General features: G+C 36.1%; 1 protein-coding gene across 6 annotated transcripts in view; it reads left to right on the top strand.

Annotated features, from left to right (window-relative positions):
- Positions 1-18,856, top strand: part of Blimp-1 (PR domain zinc finger protein 1) — a 142,792-nt gene extending 123,936 nt beyond the window's left edge. For 5 of the 6 annotated variants that reach the window (XM_067789294.1, XM_067789293.1, XM_067789296.1 and 2 more), the window contains exons 2-6: positions 8,903-9,583; positions 10,810-10,926; positions 12,735-12,773; positions 13,925-16,793; positions 16,883-18,856. In XM_067789294.1, the coding sequence (XP_067645395.1) occupies positions 9,080-9,583; positions 10,810-10,926; positions 12,735-12,773; positions 13,925-16,793; positions 16,883-17,544 (4,191 nt within the window). In that variant the 5' untranslated portion in view covers positions 8,903-9,079 and the 3' untranslated portion in view covers positions 17,545-18,856. The remainder of the gene's footprint in view (positions 1-8,902; positions 9,584-10,809; positions 10,927-12,734; positions 12,774-13,924; positions 16,794-16,882) is intronic. The other variant, XM_067789297.1, reaches the window with a different exon arrangement.
- The last annotated feature ends 2,196 nt before the right edge of the window (positions 18,857-21,052 follow it).

The raw sequence follows: 21,052 nt of genomic DNA, 5'->3' as shown, positions 1-21,052 counted from the left end.
TTAAAAACGTGTTCCGTAAGCTAGAAAAAGATGAAAAACTTTCAGCCAATTCTAAAGGGGTCGGGTTCAAAATTGGTCGAAATGGGATGGAATACCCCATATGTATGTAAACATGCAAAAATATAGGGAAGGGTTTTTAAAATTGAATTTTGACTGAATTTCTGTGGCCTATGCCACAAGCTCATAACTCAATATTAACTAAACTAAACTAAACTTAGAAAAAATTTGATTTATCTTTATATTATTTACGATTTTAATGAATTTTGTTAAAAAAAATCGATATCTTTTACTATTTTTAAATACTTTCGCTTTTCATAAAACTCTATTCATAACGCAAATTAAAGACGTCACTGAATTTCAGCTTAACCGTCACCACTCTATAATAAAGAACAAAAAATTCTAATAATTGCATACACCAACATACACATGCAAAACAATTTAAAATTTAACATATACAAGCTCACAATTTACGAGCGTATGCCAATCGAGAGGCATACCACAATAAATCAAATTTGTATTTCATTCGGTAGAATGGAAGAAAATGGTTTATTAAAATCCAAAACTCAACTTCGAAGGAGGTTGCCAAATATTGTAAACATTTATATGTTAATGAAGTTTTTTATTTGAACGCCTTTCTTCAAGGCTAGCTGAATGTATTAATCATTGCAAGTAGCATTGAGAAAACTTTGACCTTATCGCTTTATAGGGTGGGCCATGGAAATAAGTCAACAATACAACTAAATAATAGGAAATTAGCTATTTCTATACAAATACAAGGACGGAGTTATTCTATAGCAAAAGTCCTGGCAGCTGGTTTTTTCATTTAAGTTGAACTGGCGGTCAATAATGACCTCACATAAACTGCATGTGTCTGTAGCGTAGTTTTGGCCAGTTCACCCCAACCCAAGTCACCAATTTGATATGTAAATAAGAGATAAAGGGCAATACCAACGGAGAAGAAAAACGTTCCACAATTCGAAAATCTCAAATATTTTAATGGGCTTATATTAGCTTCACGTGTATACTTGTATGTACATATGTACGTCTCCTTTGTCATAATATCTAGTGGCTTATTACAACATCTTAGCATTTTGAAGGCCGCGGTACAATGACATTTTTCATATAGATGCGTTTAACACAAGCTTATACATTCCAATAACATCGCCACAATCAACCAAGATGTTGCATTTGTAAATATGAGGGAACTTCAGACTTGGCAATTGAAGTTTATTTCGCCTTAGCCAAAGCAAATGTCAAATTCTTCTTCTTATGATTTGCTTGGAACAAAATTGGGGAGTTGGCTACTTTTCAATATCAGATGGCGCCAGTGTCGCTCATTCTACCGTTCTCCATAAAAACAGGTGCAATCTACTCATAATGCATAAGCATGTGTTAAACTCATCTATATGAAAAACTGCTTATGTGACGAAGCTATAAGTGCTTTAGTTGGCTGAGTGGCTTACACGGCTTAAAAAGGAACCGGTTCCAAAAAATTTTACGTTCAGAAAAATACCCGTACCTAAAAAATTATGCTGTTTAAAAAAGTACCGAGCCTTAAAAAGTACCCTGTATACATGGATCAGAAAAAGTACGCGATTTGAAAAAAGTACCCGGCTCAAAAAAAAATACGCGGTTCCATAAATTACTCAGTTCTGTAAAAGTACCTTCTGCAAAAATATCCCGTTCCAAATGGTACAAGGATCAGAAAACGTGCCCGCTTCTAAGAAAGTATGCGGCTCAAAAAAGTTCCCACGGATTCGAAAAAGTACCCGGTTTTAAAAGTACACGGATCCGAAAAGTACCAAATTTTTGTAAAGTTATAAAATTTATCCGGATTTAAAATGTAGCCGGATCAGAAGAAGACCAAGTTATGAATCTATATAATTCTACTCGTATATTCCGATAGAGTACAAAAAACTGCTCAATTAAATCGGTCCAGTCGCTTATACATAACATATATATCGTGGCAGTATAAATTTAAAATATATATTTCCAGTAATGCAATAGCCGTGTTTTTTTTACACGTATATACATCTACGTTTGCGGGTAAAAAAATGCTAATCCTGACTTAGATAATGTTTAAGAGACCCATCTAGTGGCAGTGGTTAAATAACTACCAACAGAACGGGTTGTACCGAAAAGCGGAGACACAAAGCTCTGTGGGCCATACCGTATAAGTTATAGCTGAATCGGTTGCGGTGAATAGTGGACACAGCATTTGTAGAGGTAATACATAGAGGTGAAACATGGACACATATTTCAGTTGCATCAGAATATAATACGTATTGAAATTTAGGATTACTAATTTTCCGCGCAGCATTTTCAGAAGTGTAGATAAAGTTTAGCGCTTAGCAGTCCATATAAAGCTTAAACGTAAACGTATATAGATTTAAAAAAAAACACAGCTAATATTACACTTGAGTCTCTTTAAGGAATCACATTTAAGTACAAGTTAAGAACTTTCTTTTTCGCTACTTGCGGAACAGCATACAGAAAACGACCTTTTTTTAAGAATTAATCCTCAAACTGTGCTATTATTGAGAAAAAAGTTTCAAAATTGAGACTTATGTTGGTTCTCAACTTAAACTCCCACATTACTCATGCTTCAAATGTTTATTCCTTTGAAACCGTTTTTCGTTGTTCACCATGGATGGGGATCACTGTAGCCAGGCCGTATGAGTAGGTTTGGAGAACAAAGCTTTGGAATTTTAAAATTTATTAAAAACTTAGCATGATTAAATAAAAATTAGCTTAAAAAAATTTACTATAAAATTCACTCAGAGAAAAATCTCAAAACAATTTCACATTACTTATTTCTCATTTTCGCTCACCATTTTTCTATTTTTTCTCCCTTTTATCTCACTCATTTCACGCTCATATTTTTTACACTTTTGCGTCAAAAATTGTTTTTGTATGCATACATACATATGTATGTATGTATGTATTTAAGTTCGAGGACGTCAGACTATGCAACAGACAGAAATTTGTTGCAGCTACACGGTCATGGACAAATACACATACTCACACACTTTTATGTATTCGTTTATATATTTTACTGTTCAGTTGTACATATATATTGCAAATTTATAACCGCAATAAGATAAGGTGGCGAGACAAATTTACATATCAAAGTAAGCGGAAGGGAAATAACGTTGTTTTACATATGTATGTATATGTGAAGATTTTCAAAATGAAGCGCTTATTTTCTTTCTTGTGTGGTGACATCCAAAATTATATTTATTAATAGTCGCCAATGAGGCGAACATTGGCGAGGCGCTCAAGTTACCCGAGACCCGAGAGGGAGTATCGGTATCTCTAAAGGACAGGCCAGACAGATTTTTATAAGAGACAACTCCGTTATTCTAGCAGTGGCAAGATTTCCAATACGACAAACACTTTCTCAAGGCATTTAGTTTACGAAAGTTGGAGATGTTAAGAAAAAGTATACCCCAAAGTCTGCATTGTGTGGCATGTTGAGAAAAAATTTACGCTACAGTATGCAGTATGTGGCAGGATGCTCTTCCTGTAAGGGTAAGGGTGTAAATGTGTGTCTTTAGTTTTTTAAGTGTGGCAAGATGCCACACTCAATGGCATGCCAATGTTAACAGGGCATGTAATGTATATAGATGGGCGCTGCCCCTGCTACAACGGTTATTCGAGTTCTCACGCCAAGCTTCAGCCTTCTGTTTTTTAAGATACTAGAAGACCCGGCAGGCGTTGTTCTGCCCTAAATTTGGCCTATCTGCATACATTTTAATACGCTTTTTCCGTCTTTCCTAATCATTTTATTCACTCCTCCCTCCGTCTTTTTCGCTTCATCTATCTCCATCTTCGTCTCATTCCATCTCTTTCTCAATATCCTTCTCTCTTTCCTCTTCTCTCAATTTCTTCTCATTCTTCTGCATCCCTTATTGCCTGTCCCAGAGGGTGGTATGTATTTTATTCCAGTCCCAGTCCCACTCCGAGTCTCAGTCCCAGTCCTAGTCCTAATCACAGTCCCAGTCCGTCTCTGGATAATATATTACTCTGTACTAAATTACTCATCAACAGCTTTCATTTGATAACCATATTGTATAAGCACTGAGCACTGTCTAAGCATTCACTGGCCCACGTTTTGGCCTATATCTCGAGACCCTGTACGTCGATCGCAACCAAACCTATGTAGTAACCATCGCGTGAGGTTTGCGCATATTGTGGGAAAGGGCAGATTTTCGTTGCTTTTGAAATTCGGCTTAAAAATTGCACATGGAACAACTAAAGACTCTCCTGAATTTAAAAAAAATGTCATAGTACCTCTAAATCGCGGGCCTCCTCAGAAACGCCGGCCCTGAGCAAATCCTCCTCCCCCCCCCACCTTCTTGGCGGGCTTGGTGATATGCTATACTTGATATCATTCGCTATAATATTTTTTATTAATAAGCACGTTGTTTAATTAAACACCAACCAATTACACGGAAGTATATCCGCATCACCTGAAAATGTGAGTGCCGGTGCGTATACGTAACATTTTATTATTACGTATAAACGAATAAAAAAATTTGCAATAAAATAATATTGCGACTATAAACTGAGATATAGCCTATTGTATATTTCAAGTTAGAATGAACTACACACGGGGTGCAAAACAAGTTCAAAATCGGTTCAGTAATTTAGGAGTCCATAGCGAACAAACATAGTGACTCGTGATTTTTATATATTAAGATGAGGACTACTATATTTGGGATGCGGTATGTTTAAAAGCTCGCTTACACTTGATGGAGGTTTACTAGGTTTTTTTGTTCCTTCTGTAAATTCCTCCCAAAACATCCTGCAATCAAGCTGGTACTACGGTTCTGTAGTGTTTTAGTAGTCATATGGCTCATGAAACAAGGAGAAGAAACAGACAACCATCTTCTTTACACTGCTTTATATGTAACCATTTATTGTTGCATTTGAGTGCATCCACAAACTCCCTTGTATTCGGCACATATCCCTATTATACTTGCAGTTACTGAAACAACAACAAAATGTTATAATAGTATTTTAAACTGCCCGCGTTTTGTATGTTTTCAGCATTTCTTCGCACTAATCCACGCGAGCCATTTTTGAGCTATTTCCAAATAAGCTTTTCCACACGTATTTTGCATGACCATTTAAAATAGAACAATTTACCAACTCTACATTTTTAAAGCGAGTTTTTTCAGAGTGCTTTATTTATTTTAGACGATGTTGTTGTTTTGGTTCATTGATTTGAAAAGATTGCTGCTGTATTTAGGAAACATTTATTAAATAAATATTAGCATTAGTTATACAACAACAATAACAGTATTAGTGCAGGCACACACACATATGCACAAATGCATACAGAAACATTTTCATTAAAATATTTTTGCTAACCAAGATCAACAAATTCTTCACAAGCGATCTCAAATTGATCAGAACAAAGTAGCTGAGTGTGCAAAATATTCGCTATAACGTCATCTTATGGCAGCCGGCAAGTAAAATAAAAGTGAAAATACAAAAACAAAATAGCACGGAAATCGTCACTGTGAATACAATTTACTATATACGTAGAATATAAAATATGTAAGTTTAGCTGTTCAGCTTTCAAAAACAAACCCTTCCTCGATTGGCTGTTAATTGCTCCCCCTGCTGTCTGATACCGTCACTATATAAGTGCATGTGTGTAGATGCATATAAATTTACATCAGTAATTTATCATGTGGCCATAATTTTTCAGTAAATGAAATAGAATAATGGCATTAGAAATACTTTTTGACATATCCGAGGGTAAAGCTTGCCAAAAAAGCACATTGATTATTTTAGGGCTTACCAGAAGTGTTTTTCTTCAGTTGGTAAAGAAAAAAATGCTGATTAAAAAAAATGCCAAGCAATAATAACGAAACTTTGCTATTTAGGCATTCACTTTGATTTGTTGTTTTTATGACAGCGTTGATTCCTAATAAAGTGCGATTTGGAGATGAACCAGTTGCGAGTTTCTGTCATTTTCAGAGCAATTTTTAGTATCAAAAATTAAACCAGTTTGCCTCCAATATACGGGATGGCGGCAATTAGTCTCAACAAACACATCAAAACTCTTTTTTGATTTCAAACCGAAAATCTTTTCAAAAAAAACATATTAAATGAAAACACAGCTTAAAATACCTTTCGTTTGATACCCATATTGCTATTTTTTTTTTTTTTTTAATCAGCACTTTCGTTCTGAAAATAAGCTAAACCGTTTTGTGAGATAATAGCGAATAAAAAAAGGAATAAATATTATTACGATTTTTAAGATATTTTTGATTGTGCTGCACCTTATGTTATGGTCCGAATCGCTGAATTTTTGAAGAAATCGCTCAAATATTCAGTATAGTAAAATAGTTTTTTTTTTATTTTTTTTTTAAATAGTTTTTATTTGCAACACAACTATGGTAGTAGTACTTCTCAATTAAAATAAGCGCGTCTTCACTTATAGCGTATTAAAAATAAACTGATTCCGCATCACTAGGATTTCGCCGCTTGTATACTCTCAGTTTGCTTCATTCACCAATTTCTCCCACGGTCTAGAGCAAACAGCCTTCACGGTTAATTGCTTAGTTACTCCTCTCCTACCCCCTACTTCTCATATTCACTGTTGCCTTCTATTTACAAGTGTGTTTGTGCGGACATATGTGTGGGCTGTGTTTTCTATTTCATATGTTTGTCTTGCTGTTGTTGTTGTCCAGCATTTATTACTAACGACGTATCGAAGCTGCCAACATTCGCACCAATATAATAAATTTATGTACAACTTAAAAATAATTTTATACAAATACGTCATAAAACAGCTTTCGGTTTATTATATTATTATATATTATACAATTTTTTAAAACTGTCAAATAGGTGGCGTTATTGAGAAAAGTCCCAAGTAGTAAGATCCAAGTACGAGTGCATACTTTAACGTTTTACCTGGGTACGAAGCTTCAGCCAAATAAGTAGAAATATTGGCGTATATACAAAAGAATATTTATAAATAAATGGCAACCTTATTTAATAATAGTTCTAATAAAATATCACGTAAAATACTTTTCATTTGATACCCCTAATGGCATATCCATATAAATATTTATACCTTTCATGAACATGAAATGGTATATTAACTTTGGTCCGATGTTTGTAACGTTGAGAAATATAGAAGATAGACTCACCATTAAGTATACCGAATTGATCAGGGCGACGAACTGAGTTGATATTGCCATGTCCGTCTGTCCGTCCGTCCGTCTGTCTGTTTGAACGCAAACTAGTCCCTCAAATTTTGAGATATCTCAATGAAATTTTTCACAAGGATGTATTTTTGTATTATATTAGACATTTGTCAAATCCGTTAGGATCGGACCACTATAACATATATCTCCCATACAACCGATCGTCCGATTTTGGTCATTCCTGCCGCAATTTAGAAAGTATAAACGTGAAACTCGCTGATATATATTCTAATATATCATAGAAGATATCCTGAAAAAATCACTTTGATCGGAGCTATATATAATATAAATCCCATACAACCGATCGTTCAGATAGAAAGCTTTTTGGCAATTTCTCCCTTAATTAATAAAGTATAAGCGTGAAACTCGGCGATATATATTTTAATATATCATGGAAGATTTCCTGAAAAAAGCACTTTGATCGGAGCTATATATAGTATATATCCCAAACAACCGATCGTTCAGATAAAAAGATTTTTGACAATTTCTCCTTTAATATCCCATATAAAAACGTTAAACTTGGTGATATTTATTCCAATATATCATAGAAGATTTCATGAAAAAATCATTTCGATCGGAGATATATGTATATAGTATATACCTATCCAATACAACCAATCGTTCATATAGAAAGATTTTTGGCCATTTCTCCCTTAGTTTCCAATATAAAAACGTTAAACTTGGTGATATTTATTTTAATATGTCATAGACGATTTTCTGTAAAAATCATTTCGATCGGAGCTATATATAATATATATCCCATACAACCGATCTTTCAGATAAGGGGGTTTTTTGCCATTTTTTATTTTATATTTATCTTAAAAATCGTTTAGGTATGTACATCTGTTCACTATATACTTCTTATCTTATACATCCGATTATTTGGAGATTACGAACGGGATAAGATTATTGTTCAGCCCCATTCATGAAAGGTATGAAGTCTTCGGTACAACCGAAGACAGTCCCGTCCTTACTTGTTTTTCAATTCGAGTAGGTATTAAGTTAAACATGTATTGGGATTAGGTGGCAGTTTGGTTTTAAAGCTACGTTAAATAACTTTCGTTTGATGCCCATATAAGCTTATTTCCTTTTTGTTCTTTCAAATATATGACAACACTCAACGAAAATCCTAGTTGCAACATGTGAGTCGAAGTCAAGGGTCAGATTCGATGTGTTATTAAAAACATTTTAGTATTCGTCACACAGGTATGACTCGAGAATAACAAATTAGTTTTATTTTGACGGCGAGTCAACACTCATACAGATGACTCGCGAGTCGGACTCACCTTGTGTAGGCCTCAACCATTCATAAGTTGTTAAAAATAAAGAGATCCTACAAATAACATTTCTAAGTATTATTATTCTAAGGTATGCGCTTAGTAAAAGATTCATGAATAGCTTTTTCGCTACAAAAATATTGCTTGCAGCGTTAAGTTCATGCCAACTTTTGTTGTTGTTTTATGCTGTTAACCTTCTTTGGTGCACATGACGTTATGTTTAGTTATTTTTGTTACTTCAGTTCAAGTTGAAAGGTATTTGTGCGGAGATTCATAGAGGTTCGGTTAACGGATACTGAACAAATATTTCCTGTGCTTTTTATGGGCAATATATTCTCAATAGTTAATTTAAGTTTAATACTAAAAACCAATTTTTTTTTTTTTTTTTTTTGTTTGCAGGAAAACTAACCAATAAAGGAAAAATCACAATTTAACACAACCATCCGCTTTCTGAAACTGAATCCATTTGTATTACCAAATAACTACGCAGTTTATATACTACAATATTGCTTAGCTATAAATAAACTTAAAAACAAAAAACATAATTCAAAAAACGAAATCAATCAAAAAAGCATTATGAATGTGCAACTACCACAACTATCAGCACACATCACCTACAAACACTGCGACAGCAGCAGCAGCAACAACAAAAGTAGCATAGCCATTAACATTAGCCACATTAAGGGCGGCAATCACAACACAAACAATATGAACGCCACCACCGTTAACACACAACAACAACCAGCCAAAAATCGCACAATACCCACAGCAACAGCAACAACATCGGCGACGGTAACGCACAGAATACAAAGTCCTATATTACTACCGCCCACTGCCTCGACCACAACCTCAACGTCAAAGGGTAATACAGCGACAACATCATGCGTGCGCAGTCCATCACCGGACGGTACACAAGATTACGATGTGACGCGCATGCGCGAAGAAGACTTTGAACGGCTGGCCGTTTATATAGTTCCCGATGTACAGTGCGAGCGTGGTGTACCAAATCGGGCCGATCGCACACTACCACGCAGCCTAACACTTAAACCATCAATGGTTTTCTCAACGCCAAATGTTAAGGTAAGTCATCAATTTAGTAGAGATTGCAGTGCGTGGGTTTTATAGGTATATAAAGAAATGGTGCGATTTAGCTCCAAGAGGACTTCGGCCGAGTTTCTCTTCCAGTTGACGTCGTGCTTCTTTTAATTTTTCCTAAGAATTGGGGCGACGAGAACTACGTTTTTTGTGCCAACTCCGGAAAGATCCTGAAAAGGAGAAGAAAACCATATAAGAGCTCGCCAAATCGACCCATTTATCGAAAAGTTAAAAATTTTCCAAATTAAAAAAAAAACAATATTTGATACAATTTCTAAATAGGAGACAACAATTTCTGCAAAATAACCCGAAATATTAACTTTTTTTCAAATTTGAAAAAAATATTTGAATAGTTCCAAAGTTCCTAGAAAATCAAGAGGAGCACGACGCAAATTGAAAGAGAAGCTCGGCCTTAGATCTCTTCGGAAGTTATCGCGCCTTACATTTATTTTTTTTTTTATAAATTGGGGCGAGGGGAATTACATTTTTTGTGCCGACTCCGGAAAGATCCTGAAAAGGAGAAGAAACCCATAAAAAAACTCGCCAAATCTACCCATTTTTCGAAAAGTTAAAAATTTTCAAAAATTTTCAATCGAACCTTGAATTTTCAAAATTAAAAAAAAAAAAAACAATATTTAATATAAATTCTAAATAGGAGATAAACATTTTTGCAAAATAACGCGAAAAATTAACATCCTTTAAAATTTGAAAAAAATATTTGAATGGTTCCAAAGTTCCTAGAAAATAGTTCTGCGTGAATAGGCCAAATATCAACACTTTTCCAAAAGCCATAAATGAAAATCATTGGATAAAAAAACTTAAAAAAAAAGTCTGAGCACCGTTCCAATAGAACTAAAAAGAAGAAATTGCTAACAAATTGCGCCAATCATGTATATTTTCCCAAAATGCAAAATATTTTAATATTTGGAGAAAATTAAAAAAAAATGTCTAAAAGGTCTTTCAATAGTTCAATAATGAAACGGAGAAAATATGCCTGCGGCATAAGACAGATAGCTCCCCCCTCGCCAATTTCTAGGAAAAATTAAAAGGAGCACGACGCAAATTGGAAGAGAAGCTCGGCCCAAAATCTCTTCGGACGTTATTGCGCCTTGCATTTATTTATTTATTTTTTATCAAAAGGGAGAAGATACAAGTAAAGTTTAGATCAGCGTATGAAAATCTGTAAATTTCTTATTTTCTTTTATTTTCAGACTGAAGGAGTTTGGAGCACTGGTGTCATACCCCGCGGCACACGTTTTGGCCCCTTTGAAGGCGTTCCAACTCCAAATTATCCCAACGATAAAAATAAGGCGCGCTATTTTTGGCGGGTAAGCTGACAACAAAAGTTATTTCTAAGTAACTCATCGTCGAAAGTTTTCCACATCTGTATCAAATTCACTCAAAATAATATCACAATTAATTCATACTCGAAAGTTCAGTCAGCCACTTTTACAATATTCTTCTTATGTAAAAACCCAAGGCCGACAAATTAGGAGCTAGAAGCGAGCTCATACTTTGCTTAATGCTTTCGGTACGTTGAACCTTAATCCGGCGTCAGCATTTTTAAGTTGGTTCTGGTTTTCGAGATGTTTGTACCGAAAGTTTTCAAAACACGTTTTTTTTTTTGCTACATTCACTACGCTTTTACGTCACGAAGATTAATTTTTATTACAAAACAACGTATTAAATTTTAAAGTGTAATTAGTTACCTTGAAAATCTTGTTTGATTTTTTTAAAAGTTTTCCTTTGCGATTTGAGATATTGTTTTTTTAACTGTATGATATTTTATCAATACAAAACTTCTTCACAAATTTGAAGTCTACTTTTAGGCACGTTAGTTACTTAGTAACTATATATACACGAGTACAGCAAACTTTGCATGTTAAAAAGCTTAGCATAATTTTATTTTTAAATAAAATATTTATGTTGAAAGTAATTATATCGACTACTCCATCTGCTACACATCTGCACACCCAATGTACCAAAGTCTGCCTGAAAGTATGCTACAAAAAAAGGTGTTTATCAATTTGACACAAGTAAATATCGAGACAGATTAAACAGTAAATGTTTGTGCTTCCGAACGGTGTATGCAGATTTTAAAAGAAAATAAGTTTTCGTAGAAAAATTATGTATTGAATGCAGCCGTGAAACGTGAGAGAATGTCTCGAAAACAAGAAACGAAATAAAAAATCTGATTTGGTCTTCATATTTAGCGAACCGAAGAACTTTCGAAAAGTAAGTAGCTCATTTCTGTGCCTGGACTTCTTTAATCTAAAAAAGTTGCAGTATGTTTTCATTTTTTTTTTCAAACTTTTTTTAAAGCTCATTTAACCTAAAAAAATTTTGAAGATCTTGTACAGCCTAATGCTGGAAGACACATACAATGTGTTTTTTAGTTTTAAATTTTCGACTGCCTCCAATTTAACGAAATACATTCTTTAATGAAATTTAATTTACATTATTGTTTAAATTTAAAATAAAATTTGCATTTAATAATTTGTAAGCATACATTACACATAAAATTGCATTCATTTCAATCACCATCCTTAAACCCCACTTACATCTACATACGTTCACCTCATACATAAATACGTCACAAACATACATACATGTCTATCAAAGGTTGAGGAGTAGTTTACGAAATCGCAATTGCCGGTTCGAAAGCGCTGTATCTTAGTTAATGATTGATGAGTGCTCTCCCTCTCATAACCTGCTTTAAAAATTATTTAACACAGAATTTTTTCGAAATCAAGAACTTACATAATTTATATTGTTAAATGATGTTTTTGAATCAAGTTATGCGAAAGCACTTCTTCATAAATTTTCTAAGATAAAACGCGTTCAAGCTGATAGACGAGATAGTGCTATCTTTCACTCAGCTGCCACTTATTTCTGAAAATCAAATTACTTTAAAATATATATTTCTAACCACAAACCAAACCATAATATTCCGTTTTATTTCATGTGTAATTCCTATCACCAAAACTCTGCTACCACCAATTTAACAAAATAACCAATCAACCATTCAACTAATTCGCTTAAACAAAAACAAAAAACGAAATTATAAACCGCATTGAAAATCCAATATGTATTTGCAAAAAAAAAAATCCGTTACCCAAAATTCGAAAACAATCAGGTGCAGGAAACACGCCACATAACCTACGGGAATATTAAGGTACTATTTTACGCTTTATTAACAATTTTTTATTGTAACTTTCTTAACGTCAAGAACTTTCCTCCTTTACATATCTATACAACAAACAACAAGTTTGACGCTCTACACTTTCTCCTACTACTCTCTCTTCTTTTGATGTAGAAGCAGCCTAAAAGCATGCCAACGTTTGCGCCTGATATTGGTCAATAATTTTTCTGCTCATCTCAGCTTAAAGCTGCAGACATTGGTGCTTTATCGGTAACCGTATCGGTAACCTTATAACAGCTGATACGACCATCCTTATGGGAATCAATGCAATCGATTATTGGTGCCGCTAAGGTCGTAAACGTATCGTAGCCAACCAATTTTGATTTACCGTCGTAACGATAAACAGCTGATTACGTTAGGGATACGACTGCAGCGATACGATATACGGCACCAATGACTCCCGCTTAAGCGGCCGACGTGGCAGGGCAAAACTGGCAACCCGGACATAAGTCATTTTTGCTCTTGGTATTTTTTTTGGCATACTTTTAGGCTAGTATTTTCTGTTCTAGTTTATTTGAATCTTATTTACGCTGTTTGTTACTTTGAATTGCTTTTGATAATTGGTAATAGTATATAGTATATTATTTTGTATGTACATGATTGTTGTTATCTTTTTATATATCTAGTATACATGATTTAAATAATGCTCGTTCTTGAATCGGTCTTTTGCAACTTATGTGGGTAGTACACTTTTCGAGTGCAACAGCATTTTTGTTTAAAGTTTGATTACAACGCCGAGAATTTTCGGAAAAAGGAGAATGTAGAATAATAGTTATTGATAGCCTCTTTAAAAAGCGAAAAAAAGACAATAATTGGATCTAAAATACGTAAAATTTAATGCGCGCCTTAAGATATGCTATACTATTTGTATATTTGCATACAGAGTTGCAATCAGACATAGACCAGAAGAGTGTTCACGCTGAATTATGTATATGAAGGTCTTTCAACACCCAAAAGTGGTTCACAACGCTCGCATTTAGCTTTGTCGGACATGTCGCAGCATTGAGGATCATTTTTAATGACCTTTCTTCATCAGCTTTATTATCCTTTAACTAACTCAAAAACTTATTATTTTATTCTCTTTTCTTTTCTTCCTACCAACGACTAACTCGTTTTGTCAACAGATCTTCAAAGATGATGATTTCTACTACCTGGACGGTTCGGATCGGGCAGAAGCAAATTGGATGCGTTATGTTGCCTCGGCCTACAGTTTATCCGTGATGAATCTGGTGGCATGTCAGCATCAAGAAAACATTTATTTTTACACAACTCGTGACATTATGCCCAACGAAGAATTGATGGTTTGGTATTGTAAAGATTTTGCGCGGCGACTTGGTTATGATGTGGATCCTGAGCGAACGATCTTTGGAGCTTGTAAGCAAGCGGTAGACGATGATGACGTTGATGAACCCGAGGGAGATGATGGCGAGGAGAATAATGTCACATCACCATTACCGCACCAACCTACATCTACCAGCTTAACAGCAACAGGTCATAAAGATAAATTAAGATCGACCTCACCATACTGCATGCCAGCGCCTGAAATACCACCTGAAGTTGCGTACAACCATATCACTTATGTGATGGGTTTACCGCCATTTCCAGTTGTTGCAAGTAATACGCCAGCTGCAAGCAATCGACGTTCCATTACACCTAGTCCATCCCCGCCTAACTGCCGAGAAAATGTCGTCAGTCATATGCAACATACCACTGCCAGCTTGCCTCACATACATCACGCACAGTCCGCCCAACAGCAGCTCGCATTACGACAGCAGAGCACGCATTCGTTGCCACCTAACAGTCAACTTTCATCCCAACTGCAACATCATCAACATATACAACAACATCAAACTGTTTTGCATTTGAAGCAAGAGCCGGGTTCTTCAGTGATAGTGCGAGACCGCTCACCGGCGAGTAGCGAATGCGGCGTTAAGGATATGAAAGAAGTTTCTGGTTCACCAATACCACACAAAGATACGCAATACGAGCATCAGCTAACACCAAACGATGGTAGTGTGCGTTCGGTACGTTCGGATGAGGGTTATCACAGCAACGAGTATCACGAAGATGGTCTAACGCCACCTGAGGACTCAAGTGATAGTGAGAGCGAGCATAATTATGTACTCGACTGCTCAAAGAAAGCCATAGCACCCAAAGAGACTGTTATAACGCATCCACAGAAGGCTGCTGTAGCGGCGGCGGTGGCTGCTGCTGCTGCTGCTGCAAACAGCAACAACATCAACGGCAGCAATGCAACGATTGTGCCAACAGCAGCACCGGTAGTGGTGGCGTCAACGACGGCCATGGAGTGCGGTGACAAAAATGAGTATAGGAAGTTTAAAGTAAAAATGCCGTTAAAATATGAGTTCAAAAATAGCAAATGCGCCATCAAGACTGAGGCTATGTGCCACATCAACGATACACCAATAAATGCGAATCAAAGTAACTGTGATGCATTGCCCACAACAATGGGAGCCCGAGATGATGATCTACTCAACAATGCCAACGAAGCTGTGCCCGCATGCACCTCCTCAACGCAGTTAGATGAAGAAGCTATGGAAGTGGATCATCATCGATTAAATTCAAGCACAGAACAACAACAACATGCGTCCAGTACAGTTATTGTTGTAGATCGAGGGTTCTCTATCCCCAACGGACATTCGGCGCGGAGCATTGTGCCACTAAATAAGGCATATTATGAGGCTGAAACGAGTTCGCCGCCACCACCACCTGCGACCACACAATCAACAGCTGCGGCCGCCTCCACTGTAGCTTATATGCGCTTTACGCCGCCTTCATCGAGTATACTCGAAACAATATTGACAGGTCAGCATCGACTAGAAGCGACAGCCGCAGCAGCAGCAACAGCGGCTAGTCGGCAAGCAAATGCAGCTACGCCTCCACCTTCGTCACCCACAGAAATGGCATACTCTTACAAGAAGTCACATCGTTATGGTAATGTGGTTAGCCCTGACTCAAGCTCAAATTTGGGGCATGCGCCCGACATATATGTGGCGCCCATGCATGAGAACGAGATGTTGATTGCTTCATCGCGCATCAGTCTTAAAGATGATTGTTCACCACCTCCACCACCCGGCCATCATGTTATATATTCTCCTGCACATGGCGCGCACAGTGCCTATGCATCGGATGGGCATCAAACGCCTCCCTACTCCGCATACTCACCATACTCCAGTGGAAGTGTTAATGGCGGTGTGCCAGGTGGCGGCCATCCCCTATCGCATGTACCGACATCCACGTTTCACTCACCGCCGCATAGTTCACACTCACCCTTTGATCGTCAATCGAATGCGTCCAGTGGCTCAACACAAAACCTGCACTTGTTACAATCAAGCTCACAGATGCTAATGCAACCATTGCGTATATCTCCGCCAAGCAGCCTAAGTCCTGATGGAAACTCATGCCCACGAAGTGGCAGCCCACTTAGTCCAAATTCGTTAGGTTCGCGTGGCTATCGCTCGTTGCCGTATCCATTGAAGAAAAAAGATGGAAAAATGCATTATGAATGTAATGTGTGTTGTAAAACCTTTGGTCAGCTCAGCAATCTCAAAGTACATTTGCGCACTCACTCGGGTGAGCGGCCATTCAAATGCAACGTCTGCACGAAGAGCTTCACACAACTTGCACATCTTCAGAAACATCACTTGGTACACACTGGTGAAAAGCCACATCAATGCGATATTTGCAAGAAGCGCTTCTCGTCTACATCCAATTTGAAAACTCACCTGCGATTGCATAGCGGCCAAAAGCCCTATGCGTGCGATTTGTGCCCACAGAAGTTCACGCAGTTTGTGCATTTGAAGCTACATAAGCGCTTGCATACAAACGATCGGCCTTATGTGTGCCAAGGTTGCGATAAGAAGTATATCAGCGCCTCAGGACTGCGCACGCATTGGAAGACGACGAGCTGCAAGCCCAACGATCTGGAGGAAGAGCTGGCTATGGCTGCTGCGGCGACATCTGAATGTTTGGGTGAGTTAAAAATAAAATATGAAGCGCGCTGCTGAACGAACGCTAATTTACTCCCTCTTTCTTTCTCTGTCTTTCATCATTTCTTCTAGATAAAGATTTGCCTGAGCCCGATTCACGTGAAGCTTTTGAGCATATGCAACACCAGATGCATCCACACATGCGACATATGTCAGCGGCGCCCGGCGCCAATAGCAATGGTAGCGTTCATCCGCCACGTCTAATATCAATTAATCCACATCATCAGCAGCAAACGCAACAACAGCAAACTCATACACATCTCCAGCAACAACATGCGGCTATGTTGCAACATGCTGCAACACAACAACACATTTCATCAGCGGCGTCAAATACTAACGGCAGCAGTATGTTGCTAACCACAAATGCCAGTCAACAGCACCTTCTGAGCCATCAGCAGCAACAACAACAGCACCTACACCAGCAGCAATTACTTCAACAACAACAACAAACGCATGCACTGAAAATTTCAAGCAAACAACAACAAATGCACATGCTGCCACCGTGTTCAACTAATAACAATTCTACAAGTACAGTATCCACCACGGCTGCAAGCACAAATGAGTCTTACATGACCGTCTCACATGCTCATGCGGCCGCAGCTGCTGCACATGCGGCAGCGGCAGCAGCAGCGGCGGCAGCACATGCAGCTGCAACTCATCAACATGCACAAAACCAAGAGAGTCGGCCATCAGTGATCGAATCCAGTCAACCGATGATAATCGAGTGCACATAGAAAGGCGAGCATAGTGTAGTTGAAAGCAAAGAGCATGCCTTTGGAAACTGTGAAGCTGTGCTGAGTGCGAGTCACCGTATGCAGCTGCCGTAAATGTGGCAGGTTTGTGCTGGAAGACAGCATGCAGGCAAAAATATTTAAGTAAAAACAGTGCAATATGAAAATGTGAAAGCTCATTTCGAAAGCTTTTGTAGGTGGCGCTGCTGCGCATATAGCGAAACTATCGAAAATGGGCGACTTACACGCAAACTGAGTTAAAATTAATGGTATTACTAATTTAATAGTCGATTTCGTTTTAGAATTAGTAAATGTATGAATTGGTTAAAAAGACAAGCATACATACATATATGAAAGCAACTAGTTAAAATATACATTAAACGAAAACAACAAAATTAAATTTATTGAAATAACATAACTAAATTTTTTACCAGAGCAAATAATTGCGTGTGTGACTTGTGGTTGAAAAGAAGCAAAAATTTGCATTTCTAGAAAAGATCTCAAAATTGACCACTAATTTATTTTTGATACAAAAAGTTTAACAAAATGAAAACCACATTTCCTATGTAAACCGCGTGTTTTATACGTACGTGGAAACTATGCACCTATTCCAGTGGTGCACTCGAGAGCTGCGTAGAGCTTTGGAAAACTATTCACCTACATGTCGCATGCAGCGACAGAGATTCAGTATTTCAGGAAGTACACATCTCATGGGCGAATTCTGACGTAAACGTGCTTCTGCAAAAAAAAAAAAAAAGAAGCTCTGCCTGCGTTTTGCACCACAGATCTATTCAGTTGTTAAAAAAGTTGTGGTTAATTGATAAGCAAATTCAAATATTGTTTTGGTTAAATTTGAATGCAAAGTGCATTTACAATCAGCATTGTACTAAATTTAAAATTTTCAAAACAAATTTACATATATATTAATAGCTGTTAAAGCAGAAAACGCAAAAGTGTATGAAAAAAGTTGCCTTATTTTGATTAAGAATCGAATTGATGCGCAAAGCTGAAGTTATACATATATTGGAGGCTGGCGGGGGCTTAGTGCTGTTAAAGGCAAATAAGATAATTTATTGTTATTCCGCTTGAAAAATTTATATGGCTGAAAGCGTTTTCAATGAGCTTTTAAACCGCGTTCGCAAGGGTGAAAGCGTTTTTGAGCTTCCGCAAGGTGAAAGCGTGTTTGAACTTTCAGAAATGTAATCAAAGTTTTCACAAAGTATTGTTTCATTAAATATCATTTTTTGCTTTTACATTTTTCAATAAAAAAGTAAAAAGTAGTTCGATTTGACTGAAACTAATACGAAGAGCTAGTGAATTTATGCTAAAGCTTTTAACTGTCGTTTTCAGAGAAGTGGGTTCAACACCAGCTTCAAATAAATATAACGAAGCAATGCGAAATTGTATAAAAAATTTTCGGCAAAATATTTTGTTAAAGGTTTTTGTCATAACTAGAACCACATACGCTAAATTAATTTGTAAATTTTTAAAATTTTTTACATTACATATATATATACTTACATTTAGGCTTCACCTAAATATGTATCAAAAAATCAATAATAATTTACATGGTACATGTAGGTAATAATTAAATCGTAAGTTTAGTAAAATCCACAAACATAAAGATTATAGCATATAAGTTTGTAGCTATTTATTTAAAGAATAAAGTAGTTTTAGACCAAAACGAACACAAACACACACATACACATACATATATGTATAACTAAACAAATGTATAAAGTAAACAAGAATTACATTACGTGTTACATGGCAAATGTGTAATGCGTTAAAAAAAAAAACTTAGCTGAAGATCGGTGCTTTTTGAAATCTTTCTATTTGTAAAATTTCATTATATTGTATTGAATATTATTGAAAATCAGATTTTATAGAAATTGAAATTGAATGCTTTCAATTCAAAAATAATAAAAACAGTAATCATAACATATACATACATTTGTATGTTAAATATATATGTGACCCGGCCTATGAAAAGGTGGCTTATGACTCAAAAAAAGGAAAACTACTAAAAAGCTGAAGAAATGCATTGTTTATCTTTAACAGCTGTTTCTCGCAATTTCTTTTTTAAGTCATAAGCCACCTTTTCATAGGCCGGCTCACATATTATTACTGTTAATATATACATACATACAAAAATTTGCATAATAAATTTTATAAATTAATCAACATTGAAATATGTACTGATATATTTAATTAATTCATAGTAATTAATTGTAAAATGTGTGTGAGCTTAGATTAAGTGTGAAAATGCAAAATGATACATTGGCAAAATGTTTGGCTTATAAAATATGTAGATTTAAATACTTACATACTTAGATAAGCAGTGAAACTTTACTTATACCAAAACTTTTCAAAACACAATATAAAATACAAGCGAAAGTATTCTAAAATACTAATTTTCCAAATTTCAAAAAAAAAAAAAAAATGGTTTGTTTTGACTTTTTTGTTAACATAGAAACATACATTCTTACTAGAGCTCGGACTAATCGGTTAGTCGGTTTACCGTATAACACGATTTTGACGGTAGTCGCCAATTGTTATTCGTTAGGAATGTTCGTGTAGTTGAAAGCTTTCGACTAATCGATTAATCTCTTACATTCGGTTAACCCTCCGATAGATTGTGGCGTCTGGCCAGACGAGACTTTACTGCTGCCCACCCGATCCTGAAGAGGTTTAGTGGGTTTTTAAGTTTAAAGGCGATCTTTATAATAATTCGGAAATCGATATAATACCTCATAGTTCATATTCATTTCAAAATTTATCAATAAAAATTCAAACTAATTTCTGGGTAATCACAGTGTGCGACGAGTTTTCTTCAAAATTTTAATAAAAATTCAAATATTTGTGGATAAAGTTCAAAGTGTCAAATTTCGTCTGGCCAAATGACAACGCTAAGATGGGTTGAATTTATTCACCCATAATCGGAGGGTTAGTAGTTCTCGGTAATTATCGGTTAATCGAGTATGTACTTTGAATTAGATTTTGTAAACTAGAATCAAATCAATTTCTCGTGAATACTGTCTTACTGGCTTTTTAACACTCCACTTGAATTTGTTGGCACAGACTTATTACAACTGATTTGCATGGATTTTGGAGGTAATTTATGTGGCCCTTAGCCCCGGTTTTTCAGTAGTTGGTTAGGCTAAGCTTAAACTAAGTTTTCTTAAACTCTAGTCAAATTTAAAATCCAGTTAAACTACTCAGCAATTTTTCAGTCACAGTTTCAGGTCGCCTTTGTGGTTGGCTTTTTTGTGCGGCAACATTGGTTTTTTTGTTATCTAGATAATTTGTAGTTACGGCAACAGCTGGATTTTGTTTCCCCAACAAACATGAACAAAAAAATTCTCTCTTAATTAATTTTAAAATAGATATTTCTCGAGTTGATATTCAACTTCATTCTCCAATCATTACCAACAGTTGAGAAATTCTGTAAAATTAAGAGTTTTACAGTTGATCTCCAACGTCATTAGAATTTCCAATTATTATCCAACTT

The sequence above is a fragment of the Eurosta solidaginis genome, chromosome 5 (assembly GCF_040869045.1).
Source record: "Eurosta solidaginis isolate ZX-2024a chromosome 5, ASM4086904v1, whole genome shotgun sequence".
NCBI lineage: Eukaryota > Metazoa > Arthropoda > Insecta > Diptera > Tephritidae > Eurosta > Eurosta solidaginis.
The sequence above is the reverse complement of the archived record's forward strand: the minus strand, read 5'-3'. Positions and strand labels throughout refer to the sequence as shown.